The 17,715-nt window shown below is 34.5% G+C and overlaps 2 protein-coding genes and 1 non-coding gene across 3 annotated transcripts; all 3 read right to left on the reverse strand.

The window, feature by feature from the left end:
• Positions 1–336: 336 nt before the first annotated feature.
• On the reverse strand, positions 337–455 carry MIR393G (microRNA MIR393g). The gene has a single exon (NR_126738.1). It is a non-coding gene; the product is annotated as a microRNA MIR393g (primary transcript).
• A 2,145-nt stretch (positions 456–2,600) lies between these two features.
• On the reverse strand, positions 2,601–3,128 carry LOC102664239 (magnesium-chelatase subunit ChlH, chloroplastic). Its single transcript, XM_006606745.1, has one exon. The coding sequence runs from the start codon at positions 3,126–3,128 to the stop codon at positions 2,601–2,603; it is 528 nt and encodes a 175-aa protein (XP_006606808.1).
• A 551-nt stretch (positions 3,129–3,679) lies between these two features.
• LOC102664373 (putative expansin-B2) lies at positions 3,680–17,083 on the reverse strand. Its single transcript, XM_006606746.1, has 3 exons — positions 16,885–17,083; positions 16,680–16,792; positions 3,680–3,835 (listed from the first exon to the last, which is right to left on the reverse strand). The coding sequence occupies exons 1-3, from the start codon at positions 17,081–17,083 to the stop codon at positions 3,680–3,682; spliced, it is 468 nt and encodes a 155-aa protein (XP_006606809.1).
• Positions 17,084–17,715: the final 632 nt, after the last annotated feature.

Consider the following 17,715-nt stretch of genomic DNA (forward strand, 5'->3'; position numbering starts at 1 on the left):
GTGATGCTGATAATAGTTGTATTGATTTAGTGGTTCCAGTTTTCAAAATCAAGTTAAAGGTTTATAATTTGTAGTTTCTAAAGTAAGCATTAGAAATTAGAAAAGAAAATTGTTTAGAGCTAAGGAAATAGATAAGGCAAGTGTGTAAGGGCTAAAAGGGTTTCAATTAAAAGGAAAAGAATATGGACTTACAGAAATGAGTTATGTGATTCTCCTTCAGCCACATAATGCATGAGTAGTGTAGTAGTGTTAATTGAGAGGCGTATATGGAAGTTTTTGTGTTGTGGTGCAGCTAGCAAGCAGAATCCATGAGAGCCATCATTATAGAAGCCATTAAAGGAGACATCCAAAGGGATAGCATGATCCCAAATAAAATTAACATTTTGAGTGAGAAAGAGAGAAGAACATTGAAGCTTGGATTTGGGATCAATGCGATCCCTTTGGATGCCTCCTCTTGTTGTAGTGGAATAACCAAAATCTCTCCTTCTTCCGATGAAGGAATTGGTTTAGAACCCTCTCTCTCTCTTGAGGGTGTTCAATATTTGTTGATATGTGAGGCAAAGTGGGTAGGTTTGAGTTTGAGGCCTTTTAGTGTAAAGAGAAACAAACTAGTAGTGCTTATGTTAATAACGACTACTGTTTCAATTATCATTTTGTTTTTATAAATTTATTTATTTATACTTGTCAATGTAGATTTTCCAAATGAATCATTCGAGAAGACTAAGATATTTTTTGTTGAATGTAGACCCCATTCCCTATCAATTCAAACACACAGAAATAAATATTATCCGATAAGAGAGCCTCAGATGCTTTGTCCAAGATTTGGTGTGTTGGGCTGTTATTCTGTCTACATTTAACAGAGTCTCTTGCTCTATCTCTCTATAAGCTTATATGATAAGAGAGATGCCTTGTCCCCTTAAATGGTCCTCTCACATTAGTACTTATGTTGTCCTTGACCTCCTTTCTTGTTCCTTTCCTTATTAAAATATTAAAATCTGTTACATATTTGCTAAATTTGTTACATTGTAAGTTTGGTTTTTTTGCTTATGTAGCAAGTATCAGAAAAACTACATAATATGAAATTATCAAAGACTAAAAAAGTTCAAGAAGAAAATAAGAAAGCCAAATGATAACCTTCCTTATCTGCTATTCTGAGTGTCATAAAGATGCCATCATCTTCTCTTCTACCTTTGATTGTGGTGTCAACTTCGGCCAAATTGTCATCCTCTTCACAACCGAATAGACCAATTTCACTTGCTTCGAAATCGTCTCGATGATAATCCAATTCAGATACAGGTCCATAACCACCAACATTATTAGTGTCCCTACTTATTAACTTGTTGTTAATGCTGTAAATTCCATTCAAAGGTTGTCTAATTAATGGGTTTACTTCATAGAAATGTCTTTGATACTGCACAACTTTTGAGTCAAATCCATAATCATAAATTTGGAGAAAGTTTGAGGGACATAGTTGCTAAGCATTTCTCTACAAACTGCCTAACCTCCGTATTGTCTACTTTGTAAAGAGCTTCGGGCTTCTTCCCTATAAAATATGCATTCAAATAAGCAGAACAAGAAGAAAAACCACTGGAGGATCATAGATGTGCAACAACTTAGCTTCTATAGTTCTATTATGCTCATAGTGTTCAATCTGCTGGCCTAGCAAGAGATTGCCAGCTTGTGCAGTGATGAAGAATCTGTTTATAACATCGACCACCGCACTACCCATAGATTTGAACTCTGAGCATTCCATTTCACTTTCATTGTTGTTTTCTGTTTCTTCTCTATTTGTATGTTGTTCTGCTACATAGCATATGCTCTTTCTTACTGTTAAAGTTCATTTAAACTATTTGTTTGAGTAAGATTGGAGCCAATAAAGAAAATAAGCAGTAAACTATTTATTAGACTTTGGAAATCACTTAAATTGTATGTCTAGCTGATACTTTTTTTTGTTAGCCAAAATTGACTTTATTTGTTATCATTGGACATGAGATGAGATAATAAGCATGGTGGACCTAACACATGAGATGAGATGCTTTTGGGTAACTAGGAAAGGGTGGCAGCTGCAGGGATTTCTATAATAGGTGCAGGACATTTGTAATCCTTGTATTGGGTTCAGCTGGTCCCTAATATGAACTGTTAGGCTAGCATTTGGGACCAGCTGTGTACCCAATGTAATTATGTATCTAATATGAATTGTGGAACCAGCTGGTCCCTAATATGAATTGTTTATCAAATGTGAATTGAATTCATGTTATTTTGTTTGTGTGTTGTTGGTTCTAGGATTTGACATGTTTTGTGAATAGTTTTCAGAAAAGTAATGTTGCAGTATTTTAAAACTAAGTGTTAACATTGCAGTATTTTAAACTGCTATAATTATTAAAACTAAGTCCTATAGTCCTATATTTTAAACAATCTTCTTGATAAAGATAGAACTGATTGATAGCAGTGATTGAAAATGTTAGGGTCAAAAAACAAGTTGTTGGCTTAACAACCCCTTGATATTGATAGCACTGATTGAAAATGTTAAGTAATAAGTAGTTACAAATTATAGAAATATAACATCAACTTTAACCTTAAAATTTTAAATATACCAAGAATTAGTGGGCATACAACGAAGATATGAAAGACCACATAGAATACTGCTGCTTCACATAGAAATGGATGATGAGGTGGAAAAAGGGGTTGTTTGACTGTCGAAGCTGTGACATACTGAAGGAACCCAACTTGTTGAGTCTCATCACTTCATCCATTGATGGAAACACCAAAACTGCATCAAGCCTTTCCCTTTCTTTCTCCATTGCAGCCTTTATCTTGAGGGCAAGCTCCTCCACAAAAATCAAGGACCCAATGAAGATGTTGGCATCCTCCAAGTCCTTGCAGAAGGTCTTGTACATCACCATGTCCCGAAGCTCCTCAACCAAGTAACCAAGAACCACATAGGAAGCATGCTTCCTTTTGCTATTGAAAGCTATCACTGCAGCAGTGAGGGATGATTGGTACTGAGCCTGAAGGTCCTCATACACAATTTTAACTATTGGCAAGTTGTGGTCATTCTCTGGAACAATTCTATGAACTTCTGGGGTGGTTTGGGTGAATAGGCCATTGCCAATGGCAGCACATTTCATTCTCAGAGAGGATTGTAATTGGCCTTCTTGGGAAGGAAAGAGTGGAGAAAAAGATGCTTCTGGGCAAGAGAATGAAGTTGGTCAGGTTTAGAACTTGGTAGTGTAAATTGTGAAGATACTAAAGAAGCCATTAGTGGTATACTTCAAACACAGTTTGGAGATAAACACTGAGTTAATGTTACATAGTCCATTCATCAAAATCCAAGATTGGCAGTGTGGTGGTGGTATTTTATTGTTACTATTTTACTAGCATACGAAATCACAGGATTAACATTCCTTGCTAGGTCATCTGTGACCAAAGTTGATTAATAGATGTTTGAATTGCTTCTCCTTCAATTGGATTCTGCAGCATGTTATTATTTACACAACTTGAATTGAATTGCTTCTCCTTGTTTTTTCCTTAACTCCTCAACCTCTCTCAATGCATTTTCATGTTGCATCTGCAATTCATCTCATTCATTGTTGTAGCTTTGTAACAAACCCACATGAGACCAAATCTTCTGCTCCAACTCCTTTACCATAAGTTCAGATGATGCAATTTGACTCTCTAGTCATGCATTTTGATCAAGAGCAAGGAAGAGTTGTTCCTTAACCTTGTCTCTGAAGCTCTTCATATTCTCAAGTTCTTCCTTTTCTTTCCTAATATTTTCCTCTGCTATTTTTGTCAGGTTCAACTCCTCTGTATATAAAGTTTCAGAAGGTTTAACCTGTCAATTAGGCAGTTCGAACATTGAAAAGGATTAGAAGTGGTATCAAGCTGCAATATCAGCCTATTACTAGATAATACAACTTAAAATGATTCCTATTGTTACTTGTTAGAACCCAGATTAGAAAATTAAGTTTAAATGTTATTCTGCAATTCATGAATTGTTGCTAATTGTTGCATCTATATTCATTGAGAACCCATATCATTATGAGAGTAATATGGTATTTAAATATTTATGAACCCAACTGTTATACCAAAGCAAAAACAAATAACATATAACCAGCATCTCCCCTAATTGTGTGCTTATGCATTTAAATAGTGCCTAATCCTGTTGAAAGCACTGTCTAATCCTGTTCATATTTCATCGATAAATAGTGCCTTTGCCAGTCCTACCAGCATCTCCCCTACATACAGTTACAATTAAAGCAGATTTTATAACTAATAGATAATTAGAAATGCTTATTTACAAATCATTAGTTGAAAAGTTTGTTGGCTGTTGATATTTCATCCATAAATATTTCCTTTCTTGGTTGTTACTCGCTTCTTCTTATTGCTGCTTATTGTCTATTAATTGAAACTTGAAAGCTACATAGATACATAAATGTAGTTCAAACCTGAAAGCTACCAAGATGGATAGATGCACTTCAACAAGTTCAGCTTTATATGCTTAGAAATACAGGCATTCATGAATTACAAAATTAACTATTGCTGCTTATTGTCTATTAATTGAAACCTGAAAGCTATGTAGATACATAGAGTTATTGGCAAGTTCTGTTCTTTCTTGTTCAACTAAGATTCCCATTGACTTAGTGGTTGTATTCACAAGAGGACAAGGCAAAGTTAGAAAAATACTTAATTAAGAAAAATTCTGATTGTATCTTAATTGTTTTTTATTGTTGAGATTATTAGCTCTGATTGATGTATGTTGTTTTGTCTTTGTCATGACAAGTTGTATTTTGTGTTTGTACTGCAGCATTGTAACCCACTGTTGTTCAGTACAATCTAGCATCAGCACAAGACTAGCCACAACCAGTCTCTGCTTGAAAAGCACAGGTAAGCCTTGTACCCTTCAGTCTTTTCTTGCATTGGCTATGTGGCAATTTAATTTGAACTAGTAGACTGCTACACATGTTGTTAGTTAGAGGGAATCATTATTTATGCCAGTAGAGAATTGTGTAGTTTGTATGCATTGCAGTTGGCTAATTGTAGGGATCTGCACTTAGAAACAATACACCGAAGCACAAACATATTAAAATACAAACTCACTGATGACAATTGACAACCAGTCTCATAAAAAAATGATCTCTCTTTATCTAACACACAAACAAAAGTATACTCAAACATACACACACACACACACAACTCACTCAGTCACACACCACCACCAAATTTTATTTTCTTCCTCTGCATGCGATCATGGAAGGAGGCGAGGATCTCCACCAATTTTATGCTACACTTTTCCTACTTATAGAGCGTACGAATACAAATTTAACAAACTCACTAGTCACTATTATTCCAGAACTAAAACATCACCCCAGAGCTCATAGTCATGGTGAACCAAAACTATTGGTAAGGAAATCTGCACTCCAGCAGGTAATGATACACACATAAACACACACACACATACACACTCATCACACACAAACACACACACACACACACACACACGCACACACTTTCATAACACACAAAGACACACACACCCTCATCACACACAAAGACACACACACACACACACATACCCAACTACAATAATAAAGCATAAGCACCCTCGAAACCCAGAATTTGAAATTAGTTACATAAAGAACTGTTGATGTTGATGTTTTTCTGTAACTGAAATTTAGCTTGTGTATGTTCTTGTACGTCATCAATGTAATTTTCTATATAAACAACTGTTGCTCATGCTGAGTGAACCTTAGATTCCCGTTTGAGACTGAATGCAATGATTCTTGCGGACAGTTTACATTAGTCATTGTATTTAGTCTTGAATTGTCTGTTTGGACAGTTTGGAGAGACTAGTATTTTTATGTTAGATTCATTCGTTAAGGTTATTATTATTTTGATTAATTTGATGAAATTCCGGTACAATGCATTTCAAGTTGTTCTCTGAGTGCATACTTGATTATTGGGAAATTAATTTCACCGATGTCATGTCGTGTAATTGGAGACCAATGCAAAATGATGCCAAAATTTAGTCAAATTGTTCAAAATAATGCTAACCCTAACGTTTAAAGCTAACATAAAAGATAGTCTTCCTAAATGGGATAGGGCCACACCTATAAATAAAAAAGTGATATTTTCATGCATGGAATTGCTTAGATGGATCGAAATCAAAGTTGCATGAGCCCAAAATATGAGGATGGCGTCGAGCAGTTTTGCAATTTGCTTCAGAAAGAGGTCGACCGAATGAAGAAGGAAAATATTATTGTCCTTGCATCAACTGTTTGAACGGAAGACGGCAACTACTGGATGACATACAGGAGCATCTATTGTGTGATGGGATCAAGAAGAATTACACGACGTGGATATGGCATAGTGAAGTGACTGACATGCAGAGTGAGTCCCAATCTAAATCGTTTGATGTAGAAATGGGAGATCGCTTGAAGGACATGATTTGTGACCTTGGACAAGAGTCTTTTCAGCAAGCACACACCCCTGTGTATGAAGGATTGCAGAGTGATTCAAATAAGCCTTTGTATACAGGGTGCAAGATTCCTTAACCCTGTTGTTTGCGGTGTTAAGTCTGGTTAATGTGAAGGCCATGTATGGGTGGAGTGACAAAAGTTTCACCTCACTGTTTGAGGTAGTGCACAATCTGCTTTCAGAGGACAACACGCTGCCTAAAACTTACTATAAGGCAAAAAAGATACTATGTCCGATGGGTATGGAGTATCAGAAGATTCATGCTTGCCCCAATGATTGCATACTGTACAGGCATGAATTCCAAGAAATCTCCAAATGCCCTATCTATGGGACTTCACGATACAAAGTGAAGGATGAAGAGGAAAGCAGTTTTGATGAAAACTCAAACAAGGGCCCGCCAGCGAAGGTTTTGTGGTATCTTCCAATCATTCCAAGGTTTAAGCATCTTTTTGCTAACGAGGACGATGCAAAATACCTTACATGGCATGCAAATGGAAGGATTTCTGATGGAATGGTCCGTCATCCAGGTGATTGCTCACAGTGGAAGAAGATTAATGGTTTGTATCCGGATTTTGGGAAAGAGCCAAGAAATCTTAGACTTGGACTAGCCAGTGATGGAATGAATCCATATGGCACCTTAAGCATGCAACACAGTTCATGGCTAGTTCTGCTAGTAATTGTTAGACAAGTGGCCTCAGATATCTTAAGAAGGGGGGTTGAATTAAGATATCCCAAACTACTTCCCCAATTAAAAATCTATTTCACTTTTTATTCAAGTTATAAATTCCCTTAATAATGAACTTCTTAAATATTGATTCAAATAAAACAATTTGAATATGAATATAGAGCAATAATAAACAAAGGAGATTAAGGGAAGAAAAAGTGCAAACTCAGATTTATACTGGTTCAGCCACACCCTTGTGCCTACGTCCAGTCCCCAAGCAACCCGCTTGAGAGTTCCACTATCTTGTAAATTCCTTTTACAAGTTCTAAACACACAAGGACAATCCTTCCTTTGTGTTTAGAATTCCTTTACAACAAGAGACCCACGGTCTCTTAATCCCTTAGAGAATGAGGAGACGAAGAAGAACGAATCTCTCTAGAAAGAGATAGATTTTACAGATTGAGCACTCAAATAATTCCTTAATGAATTGCAATTGAATTGGCCAAGGAATTCTCAAGAGGATAAAATGATTTTTGCTCTTTGAGAGGATAAACACTTGTTGTTCTGAAAAACTCTGAGCAAATTCGTGTTATAAGTCACATATATATAGACCATTGGTGGTCATGAATAAAGCCTTTGAAAAGTTGTGACTCTTAGAAATATTTTCTGAAAATCCTGTCTGGTAATCGATTACAGAAATTGTGTAATTGATTACAGCTTTTAAAATTTGAATTAAAACGTTTATTAACTGCTGATAATCGATTACCAAAATTGTGTAATCGATTACACAGTCTAAAATTTGAATTCAAATTTTTAGTAGCTGTTGTAAAGCATCTTTGGCCACTGGTAATCGATTACATCCTCTGGTAATCGATTACCAGAGAGTAAATCCTTTGAAAAACACTTTTTAATTTAAATTACTTGGCCAACCAACATTTTTAGGTTTGAATGAGACTCTTGTTTGTTTGCCCTTTTGACATGCATCACATAGTTTATCTTTTTCAAATTTCAATTTAGGCAAACCAACTACTAAATCTTTTGAAATTAATTTATTTAAGTGATCCATGTTTATGTGAGCAATTCTTTTATGCCATAACCATGGATCATCATGTTTGCTAAGAAAGCAATGATTGTTTTCTAGTTTTATGCTTAAGTCTATCATGTAAACATTATTGACTCTATGTCCTACATGCTTTATATTAATGTCATGCTTATGTTCTATAAGACATTTCTGAGAATCAAATGATACTAGATAGCCTTTGTCGCATAATTGACTAACACTAAGCAGACTGTGCTTAAGGCCTTCAGCAAGTAGAACATTTTCAATGGAGTTTGAAGAACTTGTACCTATTTTACCCACTCCAAGGATTCTACCTTTGTTGTTGTCACCATATGTTACATGCCCGCTTTTCTTTGGAGAGATGTGTGTAAAATTTGATGCATCTCCAGTCATATGTTTTGAGCATCCGCTATCTATGTACCACTTATTTCTCAAAGATACCTACATAATTAAGTTTTTAACTTAGGTACCCAAACTTTATTGGGTCCTTGCATGTTAGTATAAACTGAGGATCCTTTTGGAACCCATATCATTTTAATGTTACTGTAATTTTTCTTGAAGTAGCAAGTTGATATGCCATGTCCTCTTCTTCCACAGTAAAAACAAGTGATAGAATTAGAATTACATTTTTGTGTGGAAGTGGAAAAGTTTTTATGAAACTTTTGTTGTTTTTCAGATTTATACCCTAGTCCATTTTTATTAGACACATATCTTTGTTTACTTAATATAACATCTAAATTATTTTTACTATATGAAAATTTTGCAAGTGAATTTTTCAACTCTTTAATTTCTTTTACATATTTATCACAACAACTACAAGAATCTAATATTTTCTTGTCAGAAATAGTGGAGATATTAACTTTTTCATTTGTTTTAGAAATTGAGACTTCATTTCTAAGAAGATCTAATTCTTTGTTTAATTTCGAAATTTCATTTTCTAAATTTGAAATTGTTTTCTTTGAAGATGAAACTAATTTTGCAAGTTTAATTGACTCTTTATGCAGATCAGCAAATGCATCTTGCAATTCATCAAAAGAAATAGATAAGTTATTTGAAGATGTTACCTCTTCATCACTTTCATAACTTTTAGCCATAAGGCAGAGATTTATCTCTTCATTTTCTGAATCTTCAGAAGATTCCATATCATTTTCAACCCATGTGATGTATGCTTTCTTCAATTTCTTTTCACTATGATTTTTCTTTTCAGATTTTTCCATCTTTTTCTTGAAGATGGGACAATCAACCCTCAGATGTCCAGGTTGATTGCATTCAAAGCATTTTAGAGTAGAGGATGAAGTTTCTGTCCTTCTCTTTGATTTAAAATTGGGTCGCCTCTGATTTCCTCTTACTTTAAGAAACTTGTTGAATCTTCTTACAAAAAGACTTAGATCATCAACATCATTTGGATCATTATCCTGATCACTTTCTTCTTGAATTGAGGATGATGCTTTAAGAGAAATTCCTTTCTTTTTCTTGTCATTTTCTTCATGTTGGTGTAATCTCAATAGTTCCATCTCGTGTTCCTGCAACTTTCCAAATAAAGTGGCAAGGGACATATTAGACAAATCTCTTGACTCAGTAATGGCCGTTACTTTGGGTTGCCATTCTCTACTTAAACATCTTAACACCTTGTTTATGAGATCCTCATTTTGAAATTCTTTGCCTAAAGCTGCTAGATGATTTACTATATGTGTAAATCTCTTTTGCATGCTTTGAATATTTTCATTTGCATTCATTCTAAATAATTCATACTCATGAGTTAGTGTATTTATCCTAGATCTTTTAACATTTGTAGTTCCTTCATGTGTTAATCGAAGAGTGTCCCACATTTCCTTAGCACTCTTACAATTTGAAACCCTGAAATATTCATCCATTCCCAGGGCAGATGTTATTATGTTTTTGGCTTTTAAGTTGTATTGTACTCGTTTTCTATCCTCTTCAGACCATCTATCTCTAGGTTTTTCTATAGTTATGCTTTCACTTGATGAACTACCATCTATTGTAACTCTTTCTACTGTGGTGGGTATATAAGGCCCTATTTCTATGGCTTCCCAAATATTTAGATCTATTGCCTCAATAAAAATTTGCATTCGGGTTTTCCAGTAGTGGTAACCCTCTCCATTAAAGATTGGAGGTCTATTGATAGAATTCCCTTCTGGAAATAAGGAATTTGCTGAGGCCATCTTTTTCTTGAAGCTTCTAAACTTTATACAAGAATGAAGCTCTGATACCACTTGTTAGACAAGTCAAGTGGCCTCAGATATCTTAAGAAGGGGGGTTGAATTAAGATATCCCAAACTACTTCCCCAATTAAAAATCTATTTCACTTTTTATTCAAGTTATAAATTCCCTTAATAATGAACTTCTTAAATATTGATTCAAATAAAAAAATTTGAATATGAATATAAAGCAATAATAAACAAAGGAGATTAAGGGAAGAAAAAGTGCAAACTCAGATTTATACTGGTTCGGCCACACCCTTGTGCCTACGTCCAGTCCCCAAGCAACCCGCTTGAGAGTTCCACTATCTTGTAAATTCCTTTTACAAGTTCTAAACACACAAGGACAATCCTTCCTTTGTGTTTAGAATTCCTTTACAACAAGAGACCCACGGTCTCTTAATCCCTTAGAGAATGAGGAGACGAAGAAGAACGAATCTCTCTAGAAAGGGATAGATTTTACAGATTGAGCACTCAAATAATTCCTTAAAGAATTGCAATTGAATTGGCCAAGGAATTCTTAAGAGGATAAAATGATTTTTGCTCTTTGAGAGGATAAACACTTGTTGTTCTGAAAAACTCTGAGCAAATTCGTGTTATAAGTCACATATATATAGACCATTGGTGGTCATGAATAAAGCCTTTGAAAAGTTGTGACTCTTAGAAATATTTTTTGAAAATCCTGTCTAGTAATCGATTACAGAAATTGTGTAATCGATTACAGCTTTTAAAATTTGAATTAAAAGGTTTATGAACTGCTGGTAATCGATTACCAAAATTGTGTAATCGATTACATAGTCTAAAATTTGAATTCAAATTTTTAGTAGCTGTTGTAAAGCATCTTTGGCCACTGGTAATCGATTACATCCTCTGGTAATCGATTACCAGAGAGTAAATCCTTTGAAAAACACTTTTTAATTTAAATTACTTGGCCAAACCTTTTGCTAATTCAATTAGGAATTCCCTTCCTAATATACTAGTGATCATTTTGATGTTGTGACTTGTAATCTTGAAGTATTGTCTTGAATTTAATCTTGAAAAGCCCATTTGCATCAATTGCATCATATCATCATGATCATCATCAAAACACCAAAGGCAATTGCATCTACAGTAATTTACAATTTGCCTCATTGGTTGTGCATGAAGTGAAAATACATGATGTTGTCTATGATGATATCGGGCCCAAGACAACTAGGAAATGACATTGATGTTTATCTAAGTCCGTTGGTTGAAGACCTGAGAAAGTTGTGGGACAAGGGGGTTTTAGTGTTTGATGTGTTTCGCAAGGAGATGTATGAAATGCGTGCAATGCTTTTTTGTACCATTAATGACTTTCCAGCATATGGGAATCTCAGCGATTTCAGTGTTAAGGGTCATCATGCATGCCCTATCTGTGAAGAAAACACAAGCTACATACAACTAAAACATGGAAGAAAAACAGTCTACAGTAGGCATTGCCGTTTTCTACCACCCAATTATCCTTACAGACGACTGAAAAAAGCTTTTAATGGAAGTCAAGAGCACAATATTGTGCTGACACCGTTGACTAGTGAGCAGGTATACCAGCGGGTTCAACACCTGAATACTGTATTTGGAAAGACCCAAAAGAAGGATAAAAGTCAGACTTGCATATGGAAGAAGAGGTCAACTTTCTTTGATCTTCCGTAGTGGTCTGATCTAGATGTTAGACATTGTATTGATGTTATGCATGTCGAGAAAAATGTATGTGACAGTGTGATTGGGACGCTCCTTAACATTTAGGGCAAGACGAAGGATGGCTTGAATACTCGTCAAAATCTAGCAGAGATGTGGATACGATCACAGTTGCATCCAAGGTCTGATGGGAAGAAAATTTACTTGCCCCCAACTTGTCATACTTTGTCCAAAAAGGAGAAGATAAGTTTTTGTCAGTGTCTTCATCGGGTGAAGGTTCCACAAGGATACTCTTCAAATATTAAGAGCCTTGTGCAGTTGAAAGAGCTTAAGCTTGTAGGGTTAAAGTCTCACAATTGTCACGTGTTGATGCAACAATTGTTAGTCGTGGCTATACGAGACATCTTGCCAAACAAAGTCAGGTTAGCCATAACTCACCTGTGCTTTTTCTTCCATGCCATATGTAGCAAAGTCGTTGATCCTGTCAAGTTTGATGAGCTGGAAAATCAGGTTGCAATTATACTATGCCAGTTGGAGATGTATTTTCCCCCTACCATCTTTGACATCATGATTCACTTGATTGTGCATCTGGTCAGAGAAATCAAATGTTGTGGTCCTGTTTATTTGCGGTGGATGTACCCGGTTGAGTGATACATGAAGATCTTAAAAGGATACATAAAGAATTTGTATCATCCAGAAGCATCTATTGTTGAGAGGTATATTGCAGAAGAAGCCATTGAATTTTGTTCAGAATACATTGAGAAGGCTAAACCTATTGACCTTCCTGAGTCTCGGCATGATGACAGAGTGGGTGGTAAAGGTTCAAGAGGACTGCATGTCATCACTCCAAGTCTAGAAGATTTGTTACAAGCTCACTTGTATGTCTTGAACAACAGTAATGAAGTTTTGCCATACATACTTAAGCATGAAGCTTATGTCAAACAAAATAATCCAAAAATGTCAAAGAATTGGGTGTTGAAAAAGCATAACAAGACATTTTGTGATTGGTTTAAAGATACAATCTTTGCAGATGAAAATGCTTTAAAAACTTTAAGAAAGCTAGCAGATTGGCCTAAAAGAAATGTTATAACTTGGCAAGCATACGATATAAATAGGTATTCATTTTACACAAAAGCACAAGATGACAAAAGTACAATGCAAAATAGTGGGATGACCCTAAGAGCTGAATCTCAACACTTCGCAAGTGTGCATGACGCTAATCCTTGTGTAGCTCCCATCCCTTACTTTGGGTTCTTTGATGAAATTTGGGAGCTTAACTATGTGAAATTTACTATTTGTGTTTTCAAATGTCAATGAGTAGACAACAACACTGGTCTGTGCACCGATGATATAGGATTTATGTTGGTAGACCTACAGAAACTTGGTTACCACAATAATGACCCTTTCATCATGGCAGAACAAGCTAGACAAGTATTTTACGTGCAAGACCCTTGTGATGAAAGGTGGTATGTGGTTCTACAAGGCAAAACAATTGGTGCTAATGTAGAAGATGATGATTCATACATGGACACCTATGTTAGTCCTTTGTCAACACAAATCACTCCTAACATTGTCGGAGAAGAAGAAGCAGACGACGTTCATGCTAATCATAATGATCATGATGAAGGAGAATTAATTAACATCGTCTAATGTAATTTTGTATTTATATATTTGATTTTGATAGATTCATTTACATAAGTCATACAATTGTTTTTTTGTAAGGTTTATTAATCTGTGTTGTTTGTTGTAGGAAGTAGTTGCAGAGGTGGTTCAAAATTCAGTATCCACGTGAAGCATCAGCTTTGTTTATTAAGGTGAAATTTGAAGACCAATGTATTTATCCTGTTTTATAGTCTTATACATAGCATGTGCAAACAAATCAATCAAATTTCAAATACACACTATACAGAATCAACATTTATATATACATGCCTCACTGCATCATTTGAAGTTAGGAAGGAAGATCTTACCAAAATTACAACTTCTATCTCACCATCACACACCCCATCTTACAATTGACAATGCACTTACCTATAAATTGGATTCTGTTTGGTTTGTTCTTCAACATCACACACCATATCTTAAAAATTGACAATGAACTTACCTACATCACACACACCATCTTCAACATCTTTGTTTTTGACATTATTCTCTGAACCACCCTCGGTTTTCATTTTTGAATTCTGTATGGTTTGTTCTTTGTCCTTATCTTCAAATTTATTGACTTCATTATAGTTGCTTTTCATGATATTCTCTGCACTACCCTCATTTGTGGCACTAACTTCTTCATTCCATAATTTTTCCTTATGTGTTTCAGTTCTCCCTTCGTTGCCCTTATCTGTGGCACTAACTTCTTCATTTGATAATTTTTCCTTCTATGTTTCAGTGCTTTCTCCTTACTGTTGATTTAAAATTCACTAACTGCAACATCTTTGATCTCATCATTTGGTAGGCCAACTTCAGTTTTATGTTTCTAAATTTTCCATATTTCAAGTTTGTGCAACTCTTGACATAACAGAGGGAGTGAACAACATCAACATCTTTGATTCGTATAAGAAGAATCGCATTCAGGTCTCTAACTCCAAGCAACCCCTCTTCTTCTACGTTAATCTGGCCAAGGTACCACCACTCCATTTTCAGGTTTCGAAGCTCGCGAGAGTTTTTTCTTTTCATGTTTAATTTTGTTGATTTTGTAGAGATATATGCAACAACGTGATGAGGTCGAGCTCTCAGCTCTAGGAATGGGTATTGAAATCCTTTTCGCCTTTTTTCCTCTTTTATTCCTTGAATTTTGCTTGTGTTGGTTCTATTGGTTGCTTATTGATTAGTAATGTGGACTCATTCTTTTCATTCATTCAAGTATTATTCTAGAAAATGAGAACATGCACAAAGCATTTTCTCTAACCAAATGGATAGGTCCTTATCTGAATCTATTATCTCCAAATCTTATCTTTTGCAATTGAACTTACAATCCAAGTCTACATGGTTTCAAAGTCAAATAATGTTACAGGGTTCTTTCTTCCCTTTTGTTTGATTAAAATTGTTCAATGTTTTGTACATCAATAAGATGTCAGCCTATTAATTTCATATATAATGTTTAAAAAATAAAATTCTTAGAAATTCAAATTGAATACAGGTAAATCACATTGAATGCAGGAGATGGATTACAATAATGAAGCAAGCAATGGTATCAAGTTCAGGTAAGTGCATGTTGTTGAGATTTCAATCTTTTTTTATTCGTGCGAATGGATCATGCGTGTTCACTACCACCCGTTTAAATCGGTAATGAATAATAACATGGGAAACATATATATTTACAATTCACTAATGCAAACTACCATTTGCTTTATTTGCAGGATGCTTGGATACTTTACAATTGGGTAAATTGTGTGTTGTTAAAATATCGTTTATTTCATTTGAGTGTTCAAATTTTGGAGTAAAATCATATTGTTTATTTCCTGTGATGTATATAGTGTTTCAATCATGAAGCTTACAAATTGTATTGTAAAATATGGTGCTATATATATATATATATATTCATCTTTTGATATTTGACATCTGTCTCATTTCTTATGTAAATTGTTGTAATATGTAATTAAATGATTTTATAATTGTTGAAAATGATTAATATATTTTTGGTCCATCAATGTATAGTTTGTTACTTAAATCTACCATACAGCAGTAAAAAAAACCACCAAAAAAATAACAATAAAAAAGCACAAAAACAAAATAACTCTCTTAGAATGATTTACAAATTAAGTTTGTTAACGCGTAACCATTGTAGAAAGACTACACTTTCTAAAACGGTTATTAAAATAACCGTCTTAGTATGTCAACCATTCTAAGACAATTATTCTAATAACTATCTTAGATTCACACCTATGAATCGGACAATCTAAGACGGTTACAAGTAACCGTCTTAGTTTCTGAAACATTCTAAGATGGTTAAGCAATAACCGTCTTAGATTTGCAACTATGAAGCGAACAAACTAAGACGGTTTTTGTTTAAACCGTCTTAAAAAGTAGAGTATACTAAGACGGATTAGGTGCAAAAACCGCCTTCATAGATGAAATATTCTAAGACAATTTTTCTATAACCGTCTTAGAATACGGAACTTTCTAAGACGGTTGAATAATCGTCATTGCATATATGTTGACATTTTACGACATGCTTTTCTAAGATAGTTCAAAACCGATTTAGAAGGACCTAATCAACTGACTTAGAATATAATAATTCTAGTAGTTAGTCTTAAATAAAAATGACATAGATAACAATTTGTAATTTTTAATCAATTATATTCAATAAAAAAATGTTCAAAAGGGTGTGCTAATCCAAGAAAATCTTCAAAAAGAGTGTGATGGAGAACAAAATATATTACTTGATTGATAGCTATCACATATTTCAACAATTTCCATATACATGATACATGATTAAGTTGTATTAACTCTTTTTTATAAGTTAATTTTTTTTATAAGGTTGAAATTAACGGAGACCATGAAAACATGATTTTTGTGGATCATGTAACAATTTTTTATGTTAGAAAATATGTTATGTACTCATATTTCTTATTAATATAATAATTAAGAATTCATTCATCATTAGCACCTCATAACAAGAACCACAACCTTTGCCTGATTCAAACAAAAGAGGGCTTCCCACCGATATCAATAATGAGAAAGGAGGTTCCCCAACAGCACTGCCATAACCACAAGCACCACCTACATATATAATTAAAAAAATATAATTAATGAAACCTTTTAAACCATAATTCAAGCATTATTTTCATAATTTGTACCAAAGTTTTTATTACCTTCACTACTGTCCCCTTTGGCAAGTCCATACCAAGTGGCTATAGCAGGTGACCAATCTGAACCATATGAGCATGAAGCATAGGAAGCATTCACAATCTTTTTGGGGTTGAAACAAGAGGAGGGTACCACTAGGAGTATTGATAGTGAAACTACGAGAGTGAGTAGATGAGAAAGTGCATGTTGAAGTGTAGGAGCCATATTATCACACAACCTCTAGGATTATGTTAGTTCCCTAGGCAGTTTTTAGTTAATTGTGATATCTATGGTGTAAGAAATATGCCATGGATGGTACGGTATTTATAGAGGAACAAACCAGGGAAGTGCATAACTTCTTAACCGCCAAACAAGTGAAAGCATTGCACATGACAATTTAGAACTTAGAAGACGTATGGTATTAATAAAAATATTTCACATGACAATTGAGTCTAACTTTTTCTTTTTCAAGAACAAGACAAATGTGATGTTTGAATTTGATATACATCAAGAGGCACATTTCCTTCACGTATTGTAAATATATGCCCTCTATATTTTATCATGGATTGTTTTTATTATTAGAAGACTCACCTCCAAAAAAAGTTTATATTAGAAGAGTGATCGTCTCTAATCATATGATTAAAGAAAATCTCCAACCTCGACGAAGATTCATGGTAGGGTTATTATTTCTCGAGATGTTTATGGTAGATTGCAATCTTACGAGCTGAAGATTATGGAAGAGTTAATACATTATGATCATGAAATTATAATTTCTTTAAGAGAAAACAAATTATGTACTTACACACTCATCAAATAACAAATTGTCATGGTAAAGCAGTTTTATTCTATTTGAAAGC

Source organism: Glycine max, chromosome 20 (genome assembly GCF_000004515.6).
Source record: "Glycine max cultivar Williams 82 chromosome 20, Glycine_max_v4.0, whole genome shotgun sequence".
Lineage (NCBI taxonomy): Eukaryota > Viridiplantae > Streptophyta > Magnoliopsida > Fabales > Fabaceae > Glycine > Glycine max.